Source organism: Meriones unguiculatus, chromosome 3 (genome assembly GCF_030254825.1).
Source record: "Meriones unguiculatus strain TT.TT164.6M chromosome 3, Bangor_MerUng_6.1, whole genome shotgun sequence".
NCBI classification, from domain to species: domain Eukaryota; kingdom Metazoa; phylum Chordata; class Mammalia; order Rodentia; family Muridae; genus Meriones; species Meriones unguiculatus.
Genome location: NC_083351.1, coordinates 12,468,314 through 12,486,136, shown reverse-complemented (window position 1 = coordinate 12,486,136; position 17,823 = coordinate 12,468,314). Strand labels below are relative to the sequence as shown.

At 53.1% G+C, this 17,823-nt stretch overlaps 1 protein-coding gene across 1 annotated transcript; it reads left to right on the top strand.

Moving 5' to 3' along the window:
- The first annotated feature begins 1,562 nt into the window (after positions 1–1,562).
- Tas1r2 (taste 1 receptor member 2) lies at positions 1,563–17,606 on the top strand. Its single transcript, XM_021631302.2, has 6 exons — positions 1,563–2,384; positions 3,801–4,101; positions 6,032–6,808; positions 8,078–8,287; positions 12,991–13,114; positions 14,416–17,606. The coding sequence occupies exons 1-6, from the start codon at positions 2,194–2,196 to the stop codon at positions 15,342–15,344; spliced, it is 2,532 nt and encodes an 843-aa protein (XP_021486977.1). The 5' UTR covers positions 1,563–2,193; the 3' UTR covers positions 15,345–17,606.
- The last annotated feature ends 217 nt before the right edge of the window (positions 17,607–17,823 follow it).

Here is a 17,823-nt window from a genome sequence, read left to right as displayed (position 1 = left end):
AGGCTGGCCTAGAGCAAGGCTCTGTGTCTGACACTGAATTAAGGGCGTTAGAAAATTTAGCCTTGGGCTGGCAAGATGACCCAGAGGGTAAAGGCACTTGCCACCAAGCCTCATGACCTGAGTTTTATTCCTGGGACCGACATGATAGATGACAAGAACCCAGTCCTGCAGCTTGTCCTCCGACCTCCATCCCATACCCCGGCACATGCATGCATGTGTGCTAGTGCTCACACAATAAATGAAGTGTAAAGAGAAAAAAATTACTTCACCCTTCATAGCATCTCAAAAAGTGTTATCTTGGTCCACTCATTTCCCTGATGAGGACACTGAAGGGACAGGTGGGTGACAGGAGACCAGTACAGCAGGAAATGGTGGCCTGAGCTTCAGCACATGTCTCTGGATGCTGAGCCATGGGACACAACTGGAGCTTCTTGTTCCGGGCTGGCTGGTGGTGGGAGTCTCAGCCCTGACTCTCCAACCTCAAGTCTGACGCTTCTCAGTAGCTGGGGACCAGGTGAAACCTTAAGAAGCAAAGTTCTGGGGTGTCAGCTTGCAGAGTGGGGGGCATGATGAATAAGGATCATTCAGCCTCAATATCTACCACCTTGGAGGGTGTACACCCAGTGGGGGTGGGGACCCAATTTTTCTAGACCAAGGCAGCCCGTCAGGACAGCGGGGCAATTTTACTTTCCTTTCATAGATGTGAGATGGGGGGGGGCTCTTAGATATAGAGGGGACGGACACCAATTTGGTGGGGAGTATTGCTCTTATCCAGAAAGCACCCCAAGTCTGCGAAAGCCTCAGTACTCTACTCATTACCTCCTCAGATTTTTTAAATTTTTAAGAAAGTTATTATATATACAGTGTTTTGTCTACATGTAAGCTTACATGCCAGAAGAGGGCACCAGATCTCCTTATAGATGGTTGTGAGCCACCATGTGGTTGCTGGGAATTGAACTCAAGACCTTTGGAAGAGCAACCGGGGCTGCTCTTAACCTCTGAGCCAACTCTCTAGCCCTAGCTCTCCAGATGTTTGTTTGTTTTGATTTTTAGGTTTTTTTTTTTTTTTTTTTTTTTATTGAGACAGGGTCTCAGGTAGCCCAGGCTGGCCTCAAGCTCCCTGTCGTCACTTCCTTTCTACTGCTGTGATAAAACACTGAGCAAAAGCAACAATCCTTTTCAGCTTGTAGGTTATAGCTCTTGGAGGGGAGTTAGGGCAGAAACCCAGAAGTCACAGAGTGGTACTGCTTGACTAGCTTGTTACCCATGTGCTTGCTTTGCTACCTCATACCATCCAGGACCCCCGCTGAGCCTCCCAGTCAAAAAGACAAGGCCTCTAGAGTCTGCCCGAGGGCCAGTGTGGGGGAAGCAGCTCTTCAGTTGAGCTTGCTCTTCCCAGTTGACTCTAGCTTGTGTTGAGTTAACAGAGGCCAGCACCCAGTAGAGCCAAGGTGCCACCTCTTGAGTGTTGGGATGCCAGCCCTGCGGCATACCCAGCCATTCCTGACATGTCATCTAACGCTGGGTGAAGCTGAATGAAGGGGGGAACCAGTGCACACCTCCCCAGCACTCCCTGCCCAGGGTCTGAACAAGCGAGACTGGCTCGGGGCCCTGCCTTGCAGAGGCCCACCCTCTGCGTCCTAAGCCAGCCCAGAGCCCAGGGTGTCCAGGAGCACAGGTGGAGAGACCGGAACTGGTCACAAGGGCACGGTGTGGAAGGTGGGGGACAAAGGAGCTTGGGCTATTCCAGCCCCCTCTCTCCCTGGGTTCATGGGGCAGCTCTGGACTGCATGCCAGCTGCTGGTAGGCCTATTTTTTTTTCTCTTGTGTGCCAAGGGAGACATCAAACCAGTGGACCAGGCTGGGCTCACTGTGCCCATGGTCAACCCCTCTGCTTTCCCTATGCCCACCACGGCCGACTGTCACCTTCATAGCCAGTGGCCACACAGTTATGTGCTCAGGCAGAAGGCTGGCTGTGGCCACCTTGTGAAGATGCCTCCCAAGCCATGCAGGCCCCACTGGGCCCCACAACTGCATCCTGCTTTGGCGTCTGTTCCTTCCCGGAGCCTGGAGGCTGCCACCTGTCCTCAGGCAGGATTGTCACTATGTAAATGTCTGTGCAAATGCCCCAGTGTGGGGTGATCAGCTACACAGCAAGGCAGGGGCATCTTTGAAAGCTATTACTTCGCTGCCATGGGGCCCCGGGCAAGGACACTTCACTTGCTGTTTCTCCTGCTGCGTGCTCTGACTAAGCCAGCTGAGCTGGTAGAAAACTCTGACTTCCACCTGGCTGGGGACTACCTCCTGGGTGGTCTCTTTTCCCTCCATGCCAACGCCAAGAGCGTCTCCCATCTCAACTACCTGCAGGTGCCCAAGTGCAATGAGTGAGTCCCCATATGAAGCTGTACGTGGTGATGGGAGGGAGCCAGGAGGCAGAGCCGGGGTAAGCCCAGTCCTGAGGAGGCCAGCCAGGGCCCAGAATGCATCCTGTTCATTGCCACCCTCCGCAATCCTCAATCCAGCCTGATAGTCCCTGGTGCCCCCAGCCCTCTGCCCAATCTGTTGAAATTGTAAGAAGTTGTGTTTGTAACCCAGAGACCTGGTTTGTCCCTGTGTCACACCCCTGGAAAGACAGGAAGTTTAAGCTCACAAGGTGAGCCATCCTCAAAGTCATCCTCAACCACTTGGGCGAATGGAGGACACCCAACCCCCCTCCCCCACCCCACAGTAAGACCATGTCAAAGCCTTGTCTGGACACCAGGCTCTGCCTTGCCAGGCAGAAGGTGGTGTTTGGGCATCGGGCTTCGACATTGGAGCTTTGCAGTTTCCAAGGATGTGTCTGGGGAGACAGGGAGTGCTCCCAGGCTTGGGAAGTCCTCCTTTCCCCTCTGTGAGCACCTCTGTTATCTGGGATGACAGCACCATTTAGAGACTCATCGCACAGGGGAGCCATCCTGCTCAGCGGGATGGGGAGCACTGGGAGGTGGGGAAGAGGGCTAGGAAAGGCTGAGTGTTGACTGTGAGAATTCACCACTTAGATGACAGTGAGGGAGATGACATGTGGACTGGAGGCCGGTGATGGGGTACCAAGCATGGTCCTAGGTCTTCTGGTGCCTGTGATAATGATGACGAGGTCTGTAATGATAGACAGTGCCAGTGGCAGAGACATGGTGATGGCAGTAACCATGTCGACTGCAGCAAGAATGGGGGTAGTTAAAATGGGCATAGGGGTGATGGTGGTGGTGGTTGTCATAGTCATAATGACGGTGGTGATGAGGTTGGTGGGCGTGATGGTGGTAGTGATGATGGTTACTGTGTTAGTTGTTTTAATGGTGGTGGTGTGGATGTTGATGGTATTGGTGGTGACAGTGACTGTGATGATAGTTATAATGTCGGTGTTGATAGTGGTAGTGATGGTATATGGCAGTGATGGTGGCTGTAGTAGTGGTGGCGGTGGTAGTGGTGATGATAATGCTGAAGTGGTCGTGATGGCGGTGATGGTGATGTCATTGTTGTCAGTGATGATCACAAAGATATGGTCACAGCGATGGCAGTGGTGGTCCTGGGATAGCGGGAGGTGATGGTGACAGTGGAGATGGCAGTGAAGGAGGAGACCGTTGTAGGTATGGGGGACAATGCTAGGGATCATAGGGACCACAGTGTGACAGTGGTGGCAAGGATGTGGTAAATGCCAGAATTTCCCAGAGTTTCCTTGTCAAATTTTCTCACCTGGGGAATAATGGTTTGCCCTACTCCTGGCCTCCCTGTGGACCTCCCCCTCACAGCATGTGGCCCCGCAGGTACGACATGAAGGTGTTGGGCTACAACCTCATGCAGGCCATGCGCTTCGCTGTGGAGGAGATCAACAACTGCAGCACCCTGCTTCCGGGCGTGCTGCTGGGCTACGAGATGGTGGATGTATGCTACCTCACCAACAATATCCACCCTGCGCTCTACTTCCTGGCGCAGAAGGATTACTTCCTGCCCCTCCTCAAAGACTACAGCCAGTATATGCCCCACGTGGTGGCCGTCATTGGCCCGGACAACTCTGAGTCCACCATCACCGTGTCCAGCCTCCTCTCCTATTTCCTCATTCCGCAGGTGATGCCTGGGAGACGTGGCTGGGAGGGGCAGGGGGCAGCTTGTCCCAGGGCAGGATGCTCTTCTTCCCTGTCAGCCATGGCAGGAACATGAGCAGGAGCGGACAGCAGTTTAGGCTTAGGGCTGCCTTACTGGGACACCTCTAGTAAATCTCTTCGCCATTCTGAGCCTCAGTTTCCCCATTTGGAAAGTGGGCGGATGAAGCTCCGTCCTAGGACTGTCTGTGGGTTGAAGTGTGGAGTGCTGCAGGAGTTGCCAGCACACAGAAGGGGTGGTCTGCAAGGCTGACGTCACCACAAAATGCGTCTTTCTTAGGAATGAGGACTAAAGAGCATGCACTATCAGCTTGCTCAGTCACCTAGCCCAGGGCCTGACTCATAATAGGAGGAGGGTCACGAGAGCCTGGAGCGATGGCTCAGTCCATAAGGCCTGTCATGCAGGCCTGGGAACCTGAGTTTGGCTCTCCAGCACCCACATAAACAGCCAGGACCAGCAGTCGGGGCGGGGGCTGGGTGGAGACAGGGGTGTTCCCTGAGCTTGCTGCTCAGCCAGCCTTGCCAAACTGGCGACTTCCAGGTACAATGAGAGGCTTATCTCCAAAAACAAGGTAGAGAGGATTGAGGAATTGAGGATTGTGCACACGTCCACACATGTACACGTGAACCTACACACGCACATGTTCATACATACACATGTATGTGCACACACACCCAAAAGTTCTAACCGTCTGATTGCTATTATCTTAAATTTGGGAGGGGGTGGAGTAGGGGTGGGGTAAGACACAGGGTCTCTCTGTGTAGCCCTGGCTGGCTTGGAACTCACTCTGTAGACCAGGCTGGCACTTGGAACTCACAGAGCTCCACCTGCCTCTGCCACCGAGGTGCTGGGATTAAAGTCGTCCCCCGCCCCTCCTGGCATCCTTTGAGTTACTGGAATGATGTTGTCACTTGCTGGGTGGGAGAGAATACGCACAGGTGTCAGGGCACAGGTCAGAGAAGGGTCTGCGGGAGTCGGTCCTCTCCTTCCACCCGGCGGCTCTTGGAAGACCGAACTCATCCCCGGTCTTGGCAGCAAGTGCGTTTACCTCCTCAGCCATCTCGTGAGGCCCTGGCCGCTGTTAATTTGTCAGCAGCCACGTGGGTGAAGGTGCTCAGCCCAGCACATGTGTTGGATAGTAATTAAGGATCAGATTGGCACACAGTAGGCTGGCAAGGTTATCAGAATGGCTGCTGCGGCTCTCACCTTATGAAGTACCCAGAGTGGGGTCAGACACATAGTAGGTGCAAAATATGTGCAATGTCTGGTCTAGGACTGAGTTTATCCATTTATACATGGAACAACTATTTCTTTTTTCTTTCCCTTCCTTCCTTCCTTCCTTCCTTCCTTCCTTCCTTCCTTCCTTCCTTCCTTCCATTCTTCTTTCCTTCCATTCTTCTTTCCTTCCTTCCTTCCTTCCATCCTTCCTTCCATTCTTCCTTCCTTCCATCCTTCCATTCTTCCTTCCATCCTTCCATTCTTCCTTCCTTCCTTCCATCCTTCCATTCTTCCTTCCTTCCTTCCTTCCTTCCTTCCTTCCTTCCTTCCATTCTTCCTTCCTTCTTTCCTTCCTATCTTCCTTCCTTCCCATCTTCCTTTCCATCTTCCTTCCTTCCTTCCTGTCTTCCTTCCTTCCTTTCCTTCTTTTTCCACCTTTTGAGACCTGTGTAGCTCCAGCAGTCCTGGAATGCAATAGGTGCCCTGTCAGGGGCTGGAGGTGATGAGATTGATGTGGGTCACCCAGCCGAGGCATGGCACAGAGTAGGATCTCACTCTACCAACGTGACCATGATGATGACAGCGCAAACATAGTCCTAGGCATGTATGTGTCCTCAAATGTCACCAGGGTAACCCTCTCGGGCGGATCCCCTTCTCTAACACCTCTCTCTGGCAGATCACATACAGCGCCATCTCTGACAAGCTGAAGGACAAGCGGAGCTTCCCCGCCGTTCTGCGCACGGTGCCGAGCGCCAACCATCACATCGAGGCCATGGTGCAGCTGATGCTTCACTTCCGCTGGAACTGGATTGTGGTGCTGGTGAGCAATGACAGCTATGGCCGGGAGAACAGCCACCTACTGAGCCAGCGTGTGGGCAGCACGGGTGACATCTGCATCGCCTTCCAGGAGATTCTGCCCAGACCGGAACCCGGTCAGGCCATGGGGTCTGAGGAACAGGCCCAGCTGGACAACATCCTGGACAAGCTGTGGCGGTCCACGGCGCGCGTCGTGGTGGTGTTCTCACCAGAGCTGACCCTGCACAACTTCTTCCTCGAGGTACTGCGCCGCAACATCACGGGCGTGGTGTGGATCGCCTCCGAGTCCTGGGCCATCGACCCGGTCCTGCACAAGCTCACAGAGCTGCGCCACACAGGCACGTTCCTGGGCGTCACCACCCAGAGGGTGTTCATCCCCGGCTTCAGCGAGTTCCGGGTGCGCCGTGCCAAGCCAGGGCACCCCATGCCCAACAAGTCCAACCTGAAGGCTACCTGCAACCAGGACTGTGACGCCTGCTTGAACATGACCGAGTCCTACAGCAACGTCCTCATGCTTTCGGGGGAGCGTGTGGTCTACAGCGTGTACTCGGCAGTCTACGCTGTGGCCCACGCCCTGCACAGATTCCTGCGCTGCAGCCGGGGCCGCTGCGCCAAGGAGACCGTCTACCCATGGCAGGTGAGGGCCTAAATTCACAGAGAACTGACTCCACCATCGCCGAGCTCAGGGTCCGGGAGGCCAGAAAACGCCCCCTATCTCCAGATGCCCAGTGAGTACATGGTCTGGGTTCAAATCCCCAGCACCCACGTAAGAAGCTGGACTTGGCTGTGTGTGCCCAGAAACCCAGTGCTCGAGGTGGTAGAGATGGGAGGGTCTCTGGGGTTGCTAGCTGCCAACTGAGCTCCAGGTTCAGCAACAGAGTCAGTCTCAAGAGAGGAAAAGGAGGTGGAAAGCGACAGAACAGGACACCTGTTGTCCTCCCTGGGCTCTGTGTGGGCGCATAGGCATGAATCCTCTGTAATATGCTACACACACACAACAATACAACTTTGTCCTATTTCAGCCATGTGTCACCACCCCACGTCCCCAGAACCTAGTCCCGCTGCTTAAGCACTTACGTTTGGAAAAGTGCACTTCCTTGAAAGGCATCTGGCTGCCGGCTGGGTTTGGACTGAGGCCTTGGTAGCCCATGTCATTGTTCAGAGGGGTGCTGCGGTGATTGTCATGTGCTCATGGTTGATCTTTCACATGGCAGTGGGGATACTGAGGCACAGCAGGGGGGCACAGTCACAAAGCCAGCTAAGGGCAGAGCTGGGACTGCAGTTCAGCCCCCAGGCTCCTCTGTTAGAAGCGTGTTCTAGCTAGCACCCATTTGGGGAGATGGCCTCGGAGGGAGCTGATCCTCCGGTGTGGGGAGGCAGGAAGGACAGGGTGAATGGGCAGTGCCAGCCAACGGCTGTGGTATTGGAGTGTTTGCCCACGTGTAATGTTTGTGAACCACATGTGTGCAGTGCCCGTGGAGGCCAGAAGGGGGCGCTGGATCTCCTGGCACTGGAGCTACAGGGGGTTGTGAGCAGTAATGTGGGTGCTGGGACTTGAACCCAGGCCCTTGGAAGAGCACTCAGTGCTCTTAACTGCTGAGCCATCTCTCCAGCACCCACTCTAAGTCCCTAATGTGGATCCAGAGCCCAGAACACAGGATCCTCTTGCTTCCATTTGGCGGAAAAGAAACTGGAGCCCAGAGAGAGGTTGAGCGACAGGGCTCAAGCCTCACAGAGTGTCAGGGCTGAGACCTAGCCCTGGGCCCATCAGGTTTCAGAGTAACCCCCTGTGGACGCTCCCATATGACAGGTGTTGAGGCTGGTGCCGGGGCCGGGGTGTAGATTCTCACATGTCCGGTCCCGTCTCTGACGCCAGCTCTGCTCCCCTTCCTTCTGACCCCTCCAGCTACTCAGGGAGATTTGGCACGTCAATTTCACCCTCCTGGGCAACCGGCTCTTCTTTGACCAACAAGGGGACATGCCGTTGCTCTTGGACATCATCCAGTGGCAGTGGGACCTGAGCCAAAATCCCTTCCAAAGCATTGCCTCCTACTCCCCCATCGAGAAGAGGCTGACCTACATCAATGACGTGTCCTGGGACACCCCCAACAACACGGTCAGCTTGGAGGTTGGAGGGTGGCGGTGCCTGGGGGGCCTGTCAAGGAGGGGCCCTGGAGATGCGTCCGCGATAGCCAGCGGGGTCTCCGTCTGGGGTGCAGGGCCTGAGGTCGCGTCCTTCTCTGTCAGCTGAGAACTGTGGAGTTTACGGAGCCCTGGCTCCAGGAGATGGGGGACCGGAGGCCTCTGCTCACAGCCCTGCACTGAGGCACAGATGGCTCCGGTATCAGCCTGAGGTGATGGCACTGGGCTTGGTCCTTGCTGCTGCCACCAAATAACTGATAAGAAGCCACTTAAGGAATGAAGGGTGCTTTCCTGCTTGGGGTTTGAGGGTACAGTCCGTCATGGTGGGGATGGCAACAGGAGCCTGAGGCGGCTGATCCCACACACCCATAGGCAGGAAGACAGAGAGATGGATGCTGGTGCTCAGCTCACCTTCTCCTTTCCACTCAGGCCAGAACCACAGCATATGGGACACTCCACCCGCATCCTCCGCTCAAATGTTCGAGAAACGCCTTTCAGACATACCCAGGGGTGCATGTCCATGGATTCCAAGTGTCATCGAGTTACCTACCACAGGGACTGAGGCTGATGTTCTCTCCCCATTGTATGGACTAGAATGGCAAAGGCACAGAGAGGTTGTGTAATAATACCCTTAAGACCACACAGCTTGTCTGTGGTAGAGGCTTTCTCTACATAGTTTTCCAGCTGTAGCTGGTCAGTCAGTGTTGAATTTGTGGAGTGAATCAGATTGGTGCCTTTTTCTGTTTTCTCGAGCTCAGGTTCTGGCGGCAGAGGGAGAGGGAAGGCTGGTCCCCACAGAGGCCAGGAACCTGGGTGGCTTCCCTCCTGGTGTTTGTTGGCACTCCCTGGCTCTTCCTGGCTCATTAATGCTTTGCTCTGATCATTGTCGTCTTTACCTGAGAGTCTCTTTGTGGTTATGTCAGTGGCCAAATGCCTCCTCTGTGTGAGAACACCAGTTTTCTCAGATAAGGGACCCTTCTTTTCTTTAATTATACATGCAACGACCCTATAACGGAGTCAGGTCACATATTTAGGTCATAGGCGTTAAGACCTAAAAGGTCTAACCCAGTCTAAGTTCCCACTGAAATGCAGAGCTTGAGGCAAGGGTTGTGAGTGATAGATTATTACAGACATGGCCCCAAGTACCAGAACTGCGAGATGGGAAGACATGCAGCAGGGAAGAGGGAAAGCCAGTCCAAGGGGATGTCCTCGAGCCAGACACTGCTGTGACCCACTGGACCGCCCTCCTCCTGTTACCTTCCGAGGACCTGCCTTAGAGCTGTGTCCCAGGGGAGATGAATGGGCAGCCTGGGTTGGTGGGATCCCATCCCCTGGCGGCCACAGGAGTACTAAGGAGGACTGAGCCCTTGGATTTCCAGGTCCCACGCATGGCAGAGAGTGAACGGCACGGCCTGCTGGCTGAGGCGAGGCGCTGGCCAGTGATGCTGCATGAGGTGGTCCTGCTTGAGTCCAGAGGGCCACAGGGCCTTTAGATTATCAGGCTATTCTGTGCAAAAGGGGCATTTGGTGGGTAGACGGTGACCATCCCTCCCTTCCGCTTTCATTCTGGGGTCCCTCCCCTTCACTGGCATGTGGTTGCCTGGGTGACCACCTGGGTATATGGTAAACCTCCATGCTGGGGTCCATGACCCTCAGCTGCCTAATTGTATCTGGACCTTATCCCCACGACAGAGGCACAGGGCTGTCCTCAGGTGCCCTGCAGTCTGCCCTGCATGCCCCGCCCAGCTTCTTGTCAGAACCCAAACCTCCTCCTTCTGTGCCCTTCTCATTCACTGGTGGGAGGACCTCAGAGGAACCAGCTGGCCCTACCACCCTTGGTTATGGAGTGTGGAGTTCAAACCCAGCTTCTTGTGCACTGGGCAGTCACTCTGCTGACTGAGCGACATCGCCTGTCCTCTTCTTGCCTTATGTATTTTGAATCTCTCTTGTTAGCGGCATATGTGGTCATACTCACATATACAAGTACTTAAACACGTGGTTGCTGTGCCAGAGGCCTGCGTGTCCTTCATGTCCCCTTTTTCAGGGGGGCTCTTGTAATATCTCTGGGTTTCTCTGGAGATTCCACCTCTCATTTTCTATGTTTATAGTTTTATTTCTTAAGCTGAGTGAGTCAAAATTCAACCTCATTCATTCATTCATTCATTCATTCATTCACTCGGTAAGTTGTCCTACTAGTTGCTCTCTCCAGGGCTGATTTCTGCTACCAGTAAAGGGGATTGCTCTTCGTGCTCCTGGATGCTCAACACACTCCCAGCTGGGCTGGGCCCCCCGGTGCAGTTCTCTGGGCATTTGAGACACGGATTCCCAGCTTGCTTCTCACTGTGAGGGCTCCAGGCTCTCCACAGTCAAGGTGGAGCCGGACATCCCCGGCTCTCCTCTGCTGCACTTCTGTGTTAGCGTTCTTCATGGCATTTGTATGTATGTATGTATGTACATACGTATGTATTTATTTATTTTTGTTTTTTTTTTTTAAGACAGGATCTCTTTATGTAGCCTTGGCTGTCCTGGACTCACTTTGTAGACCAGACTGGCCTCTAACTCACAGGGATCCTCCTGCCTCTGCCTCCCTGAGTGCTGGGATTACAGGTGTGTGCCTCCGTGCCCAGCTCTTGAAGGCATTTATAACTGTCCATCTTATTCTTGAAAATACTAAACTCATTATAGCAGGGCTCTGCATCACCGGCTTTATTGCTGTACAAAAGCATCTGACATCTGTGTGTGTATGCATATGTGTGTGTGCGTGCGTGTGTGCATGTGTGTGCGCACACACTCAGGCGTGCATACATGTGTGTGCAGGTGCATGTGTGTGTATGCACATGTGGAGGCCAGAGATTAACCTCTGAAACCACCTAGCTTTTTTTTTTTTTTTCTTTCTTTCTTTTAGACAGGGTCTCTGCCTGGGACCTAGGACTTGCCAACTTAGTTAAGTTGTCTGGGCACAAGCCCTGGGAATCCTCTAGTCTCAAGCTACCCAACAGTGGCATCACAGGCACGGGCTGCCACACCTGGCTCCTGACATGGGTGCTGGGGATGGCATTTAGAGCCTCAAGCTTTTGTGGGAAGCCACCATCCTTGTGCGAGTGGATGGATGAGTGACTAAAAAGCATTATGAGGCCTCAGGCGTGCGAGGCTGATCTGGTTCCTCAGGAGATCTTGAGTTCAGAGGTGGGAGAGAAGACGTGGCAATGTGTGGTGGCTCATGGCTTCGGAGAATGGACATGTGTGTGTCCGTGCCGAGGCCCGCGTACCTACACTACACGCTGCATTCTCATCTTCCTGTGAGAAAAGTCCCTGTAAGGCACAGGGAACCCAGTTGTGGATTAGATGTTTAATTCTTTTGAATAGATGATGATGGTGATGGTGGTGATGATGATGATGATGAGTGTTTCTGTTTGTCTGTGTGTATATGATGTATATGTGAGCATGCACAAATGAGGGTTAAAGAACAACTTGGTAAGGTCATTTCTCCCCCCTCCCCTTTACGTGGGCTCTGGGGATTGAACCCAGGTCATCAGGCTTGGCTGCAGGCACCTTTACCAGCTGAGGTATCATATCAAGCCCGTAGATGTTTGCTTTTACAGTTTTCCATGAAGTGCTAGGTAGCGATGACTTAGAAATGTCATCTGACGGCCAGGTACAAGGAAGCCTTGGGTGTGTCACAGGTGGGGAGGGGGAGAGCATGAAGGCAGAGACTTTAGACTTGAGAGAGGCAAAGAGAGATGGTCTCGGGAGTCGAAGGGTCCTTCTGTGGCTCCCTGGTCTGTGCCCTGGGCCCTTCTTCTGTTCTCCTTGGTCACAAAAAACAATATCTCTAGGATATAGCTGCCCACAGACCCCAGAGCTGTGGCTGCCTGAGACATTTTACTGTCTCCTCCCTCTTCCAAGCCCTATCCATGCGTGGCTCCCTCACCAGGATGGGATGTTCCATCTTCCTCATCCTCTTCTTCATCCTCCTCACTCCTACTCTTTCCTCTGTGTGGAGTTCATCCATCCATCCCATGCTTGATGACCTTTGTGCTGGGCTCTTCTGCAGTAGAGACAATGGACATGGGTACTGCCCTTGTGTTCTAGCTCATACCCCAGACCCCTGCTCTCCAGAAGGTCATTCCAGCCAGGAGTCTTAGCTATAGATGACAGGGAAGCAAGGTAAGGAATAAATGGTGACGGCTCAGGCAAGAATGGCTCCAGGATCTCTTGATATCTTCCAATCCTTCCCCACCAAGATCAGGCTTTTCTTTGGGTATGATGTCCTCTTTGTGAAGAGATAGCTTCTGGCACCATCAAGGCTCTCTGTCTCTGGTACCTGCCATAGTGTCTGATTCTCAATGGGGCTGGGGAGACACGGTTCGTAAAGGGCTTACCTTGCAAATACAAAGACATGGGTTTGATGCCCCAGAATCCACGTAAAACAGAGCCAGGCAAATGGACCTTGTCTCTGTCTTCACCCTTGGGTGCTTTTACCAGAGGATGGTGGAATGGATTGGGCCACAGACAGGCAAAACTGAGAGTCCTGCAGAGACCCAGGGCTAACAGCAGTTCAGGCAGGGCTAGACCATCTTCTCTGGAAAAGTATCTTGTTAGGAGTTGGGGGGAAAGCAGGGACGTCCCAGAGTGCAGGGAAAGAGGGCTCAGGGTCTCTTGCCTTCCTCCTTCCAGATCCCTTTGTCCACGTGTTCTAAGAGCTGCCAGCCCGGGCAGATGAAAAAGCCTGTGGGCCTCCACCCCTGCTGCTTCGAGTGCGTAGACTGCCAGCCGGGCACCTACCTCAACCACACTGCAGGTACGGTTCGCACCCACTCTGCCCTTCGTCATGCCCTTTGTCATGTTCCCTGTTCATGGCTCAGCGCCCCCACCCTGCCCTGGAGTTCTCAGGGGTCCCTTCACTTTGTCAGGGTCTCTGCGGCCTTCCCAGAGGAGGCAAGTAACCAAAGGCCAGAGACCAGACCTGGTGCCTCTTATGGTTCCCGATGAAGAAAAATCCCCAGTGCAGATTTCTGTGTGGTACTTCGGGATCAGTCCTCATGCTGTGTGCCAAGCAGGCTACCCACTGAGCCACACCCCCCCGCCCCCAGTCCCCATTGACTGAATTCTTGCTTGAAAGACACTCTCTTTCTAGATCACTGACTCCAGTGTTTAAACCCACATTAGTGTCTTACACAGCTCAGGGTTGAGTGAAAAGCCTTCTCACGGCCTCATTGATGGAAAATTAATTGGCGATTTCACTTCTGAATAAAAACACTTGCTGTGTGCCCTGCAGCATGAAGGGCCCTGACTAAGTGCTGGTCAGGCCTGTGGAAAGCTTCTGCCAGCCTATCTGTCACAGCTGCCAGTGGCCTTCGGACAGGGGCCAGGTTTTACTGCTCTCCAGGGCTCTCCATCTCTGGTACCTGCCATGGCACCTGAACCCCAGGGCTTACTCCGGGGCTGGGAAAACATGGTTGCTAAGGGGCTTACCTTGCAAATATGAGGACGGGGTTTGATCTCCAGCATCCATGCGAAATAGAGCCAGGCACCGTGGCATTCACTGGGATTCAGCGCTGGGGAGGCTGAGACACGCAGATCCTTAGGGCTCATGGCCTGCCAGTTTAGGGGACTTGTTGAGTTCCAGGCAGGTGAGAGACGAAGTCTCAATAAGAAAGGAAGGAAGGGAGGAACAGAGGGAGGGAGGGAGGGAAAAAGAGAGAGAGAGAGAAAGAAAGAAAGAAAGAAAGAAAGAAAGAAAGAAAGAAAAAAAGACAGACAGAAAAGAAAGACAGAAAGAAAGAAAAGAAAGATAGCATTTGAGGAATAATATTGATGTCCTTTGGTCTGTGCATGTGCACACACACACACACACACACATGCTATCTGAAGGAGGTTCCAATAAGGGGACAATATCTTGGCAGCGAGGCCTTGGGTTTGAATCATTATTTGTTAACTTACCCGCTTTGGACCCTGTCCATCTGTGAGGCATGGGGGTGGCTTGGATCCACCATGGCAGGAGGAATTCCTGTAGCCTCTGTCCGCCTCAGGGCCCAGGCCCAAGGACACAGGGGCTCCCGGGTGGGTCCCACTGACAGGAGTTGCTGTGTGCTCTCACAGATGAGTTCAACTGTCTGCCCTGCCCGGGTTCCATGTGGTCCAACAAGAATGACATCACCTGCTTCAAGCGGCGGCTGGTCTTTCTGGAATGGCACGAGGTGCCCACCATCGTGGTGGCCATGCTGGCCGTGTTGGGCTTCCTCAGCACCTTGGCCATTCTCTTCATCTTCTGGAGGCATTTCCAGACACCCATAGTGCGCTCAGCTGGTGGGCCCATGTGCTTCCTCATGCTGGTGACGCTGCTGCTGGTGTTCGGGATGATGCCCGTGTACGTGGGGGCCCCCACGACCTTCTCCTGCTTCTGCCGCCAGGCCTTCTTCACCGTCTGCTTCTCCATCTGCCTCTCCTGCATCACTGTGCGCTCCTTCCAGATCGTGTGTGTCTTCAAGATGGCCAGACGTCTGCCTCGTGCCTATGGCTTCTGGATGCGTTACCACGGGCCCTACGTCTTTGTGGTCTTAGTGACGGCCATCAAGGTGACCCTGGTGGCGGGCAACATGCTGGCCACTACCATCAACCCCACTGCCCGGACAGACCCCGACGACCCCAACATTATGATCCTTTCTTGCCACCCCAACTACCGCAACGGGCTGCTGTTCAACACCAGCGTGAACTTGCTGCTGTCCGTGCTGGGCTTCAGCTTCGCTTACATGGGCAAGGAACTGCCCACCAACTACAACGAGGCCAAGTTCATCACTCTCTGCATGACCTTCTCCTTTACCTCCACCATCTCCCTCTGCACCTTCATGACTGTCCACGATGGGGTGCTGGTCACCATCATGGACATCCTTGTCAATGTGCTCAACTTCCTGGCCATCAGCTTGGGATACTTTGGCCCCAAGTGTTACATGATCCTTTTCTACCCGGAGCGCAACACTTCAGCTTACTTCAATAGCATGATCCAGGGCTACACCATGAGGAAGAGCTAGCCCCGCCCACTGGCCTCAGCAGCAGGCTCCTCCCCCCTCCCAACCTCTCCCCACCCTCTGGCCACGCTATTGGTGTTCTTCTGCCATTCTCTGCAGTCTAGCTATTTTTTTTTTTTTAAACCCATTTAGCTCTTGAAAATACCCATACTGCACTCTTCCCTCATGAGCTGTTTCACTGGCTGGGAGCTAACTACCCAGTCACAGAAGAAACCATCCAAGGTGGCCTCTGGGGCTTCAAGGATGGTCTGATTTATAAGCCCACCGCTGCCATCTGGTGGTCACAGTGAGCACCTGCAGTTTGTGGCCCACGCCTTGCAGTCTGCTCGTGGCTAGTGGCTGTGAGGCCAGCAGCAGTGTGTGTGGTTCAACATGTTCCCCAGCCGTCTTGTGTTTCTGTGTTTCCTTTTCAGTTCCTGGGAAGCACAGACGGGGGGGCGCTCCTGGGTTCTAATGGGCAGATAGGCATCGTGGGGTTCTCACTGTTGCTTTTGAATAAACTTCCCTTAGGTGAAATCAATGTCCCTTCTTGACTTCAGAGGTTCCCCGAGGAAGGGCCGGTGGTCTCAATCCGGGCATTCATTCTCTCCGTGGTGGGTGACCTTGGGATGACTTTTCCTTGAGTCTACACTTGCTCATCTCTGAGATGGGAGTCAAAGGCACAGACGTTGATGTTTAAGGGCTGAAGAAATGGAAGGTGTTACAGGATTCGTAGGAAGGAAGGTGGTTGCCATAGACAGCCATGATGGAGCCCTGGATGGAGAGAGGGAGCTTTTGGGCCTTAAGAGGCGCTTCCTCAAAAGTGAAAGCCCCCACAGATAGCATGACAGGGGCCTGCAAGAGAATAAGTCTATGGAACAAAGGGAGCTCCTTGTTCCGGGGTGTGTGTAGGGGACCCCCCCCCCCCACTGTGTTAATCTAGGCTGCTTGCCAGGAGTCCTAGGACATAAAGGCACGAGACAAAAGTGAGGTTATGAGTCAAGGTTGTTTTGGGCCTGGGTATGGGGTGTGGTGGGGCCTGGGTTTGCAATTGCAAGGAGGAGTCTTCCAGGTTGTATCGGGCATGCTGGTCAGCTCTGGCCAGAGAGAGCTGTGGTTAGGGGAGAGAGAGACAGAGATTGTCCATAACTTAACGAGAGTCCATGATATACGGTAATAAGGTAAAAAATGCACACAACTGGTGCTCAATAAATGCCAACCGCTATAAATTCACGTGCTTCTAAACCATCAGGGCAATGTAAAGTTGTGCTTTGTGTGTGTGTCTGTGTGTGTGTCTCTGTGTGTGTGTTCTCTGTGTGAGTGCAAATGCATGTGCAGGTGAACATGTGTACATGTATACATGTGTGTGTACATGTGTGTGGAGGCCAGAGAACAACAATAGGTGTTGTTTCTCAGAACAACAGGGTGACAGTAAGGCGTAGACTCTTCTGGGCCTGGAACTAGCTGATGGGCTGGGCTGGAACCCAGGAAGCCCCAAGGATCTGTTAAAGTAACTTTTATTCTCTGGAAGTAATTGTCCTCTCAGGGGATCACTGCTCTGTCTGCTACCCTAGGCCTAGTCCTGGAAGCTTCTAGTCTCGGTACAATCTAATCTAGGCCTAGAATGTTTTCAGCTTCTGAGACTTATTGCTGAATAAGCTCACCCTTTCTAGCTCTTTCTGAACTCTGGATGGCTGGTTCAACTCAGGAACTTCTCTCTAAGCTGACTGACTCAAACTGGTTTCCCGCAGCTTCTGACTAACTTGCTCTGCTTGGCCTCAAACTAACTCTAGCAGTTTGTTCTAATCTTCTGGCTCCTTCTCGTTCTCTGGCTTCAACTGCCTCTGCTGACCTGCCCTCAACTCACAATGAACTCCAACCTTGATGCTTCCTTCTGCAAACTAACTTTACCTTCATTGTATGAAATTAAAGGTGCGTACTGAAGCTGTGTCTGGATTCCAGCCAGAGCAGCCACGTTGCTGGATTAAAATTCCTCTACAAGGATCTGACTGTTCTGTCTACAAGCCACCCTGCCTGGTGTGGAGGTTTGAATGAGAACGGTCCCCACAGGGCTCATGTATTTGCATGCTTGGTCACCAGTTGGTGGAACTGTCTGGGAAGGGTTGGAGGAGGTGTGTCACTGGGGGTGGGCTTTGAGGTTTCGGAAGCCCATGCCGCATCCAATGAGCACTTTCTGCCTTTGGTTGTTGTCTCGGCTACTGCCTTGCCTTCCTGCTGCCATGATGGTCATGGATGCTGTTACTCCCTGGAATCTTGAGCCCCAAATTAAATACGGTCTTTTCTAAGTTGCCTCGGTCATGGTATCTTTAGCTCAAAAATAGTAAAGTAACTCAGACGCTTGGCTTTTTCTTTTTTTCATGTACGATCTTGGATTCTCATCCTGTGTGATAAGCACATTAGTGACTGAGCCACCTTCTAGGCCATACTAATTTTAGTGTTCACATTTCTGAGATCTCCTGTACTAGAGACCCTGGTACAACCC

Coding starts and splice junctions, on each gene's coding strand:
- Tas1r2 (XM_021631302.2), top strand. CDS start 2,194: ATGGGGCCCCGGGCAAGGACACTTCACTTGCTGTTTCTCCTGCTGCGT. Junction 6,809..8,077: donor AGACCGTCTACCCATGGCAG/GTGAGGGCCTAA, acceptor TGACCCCTCCAG/CTACTCAGGGAGATTTGGCA. Junction 8,288..12,990: donor GGGACACCCCCAACAACACG/GTCAGCTTGGAG, acceptor TCCTCCTTCCAG/ATCCCTTTGTCCACGTGTTC.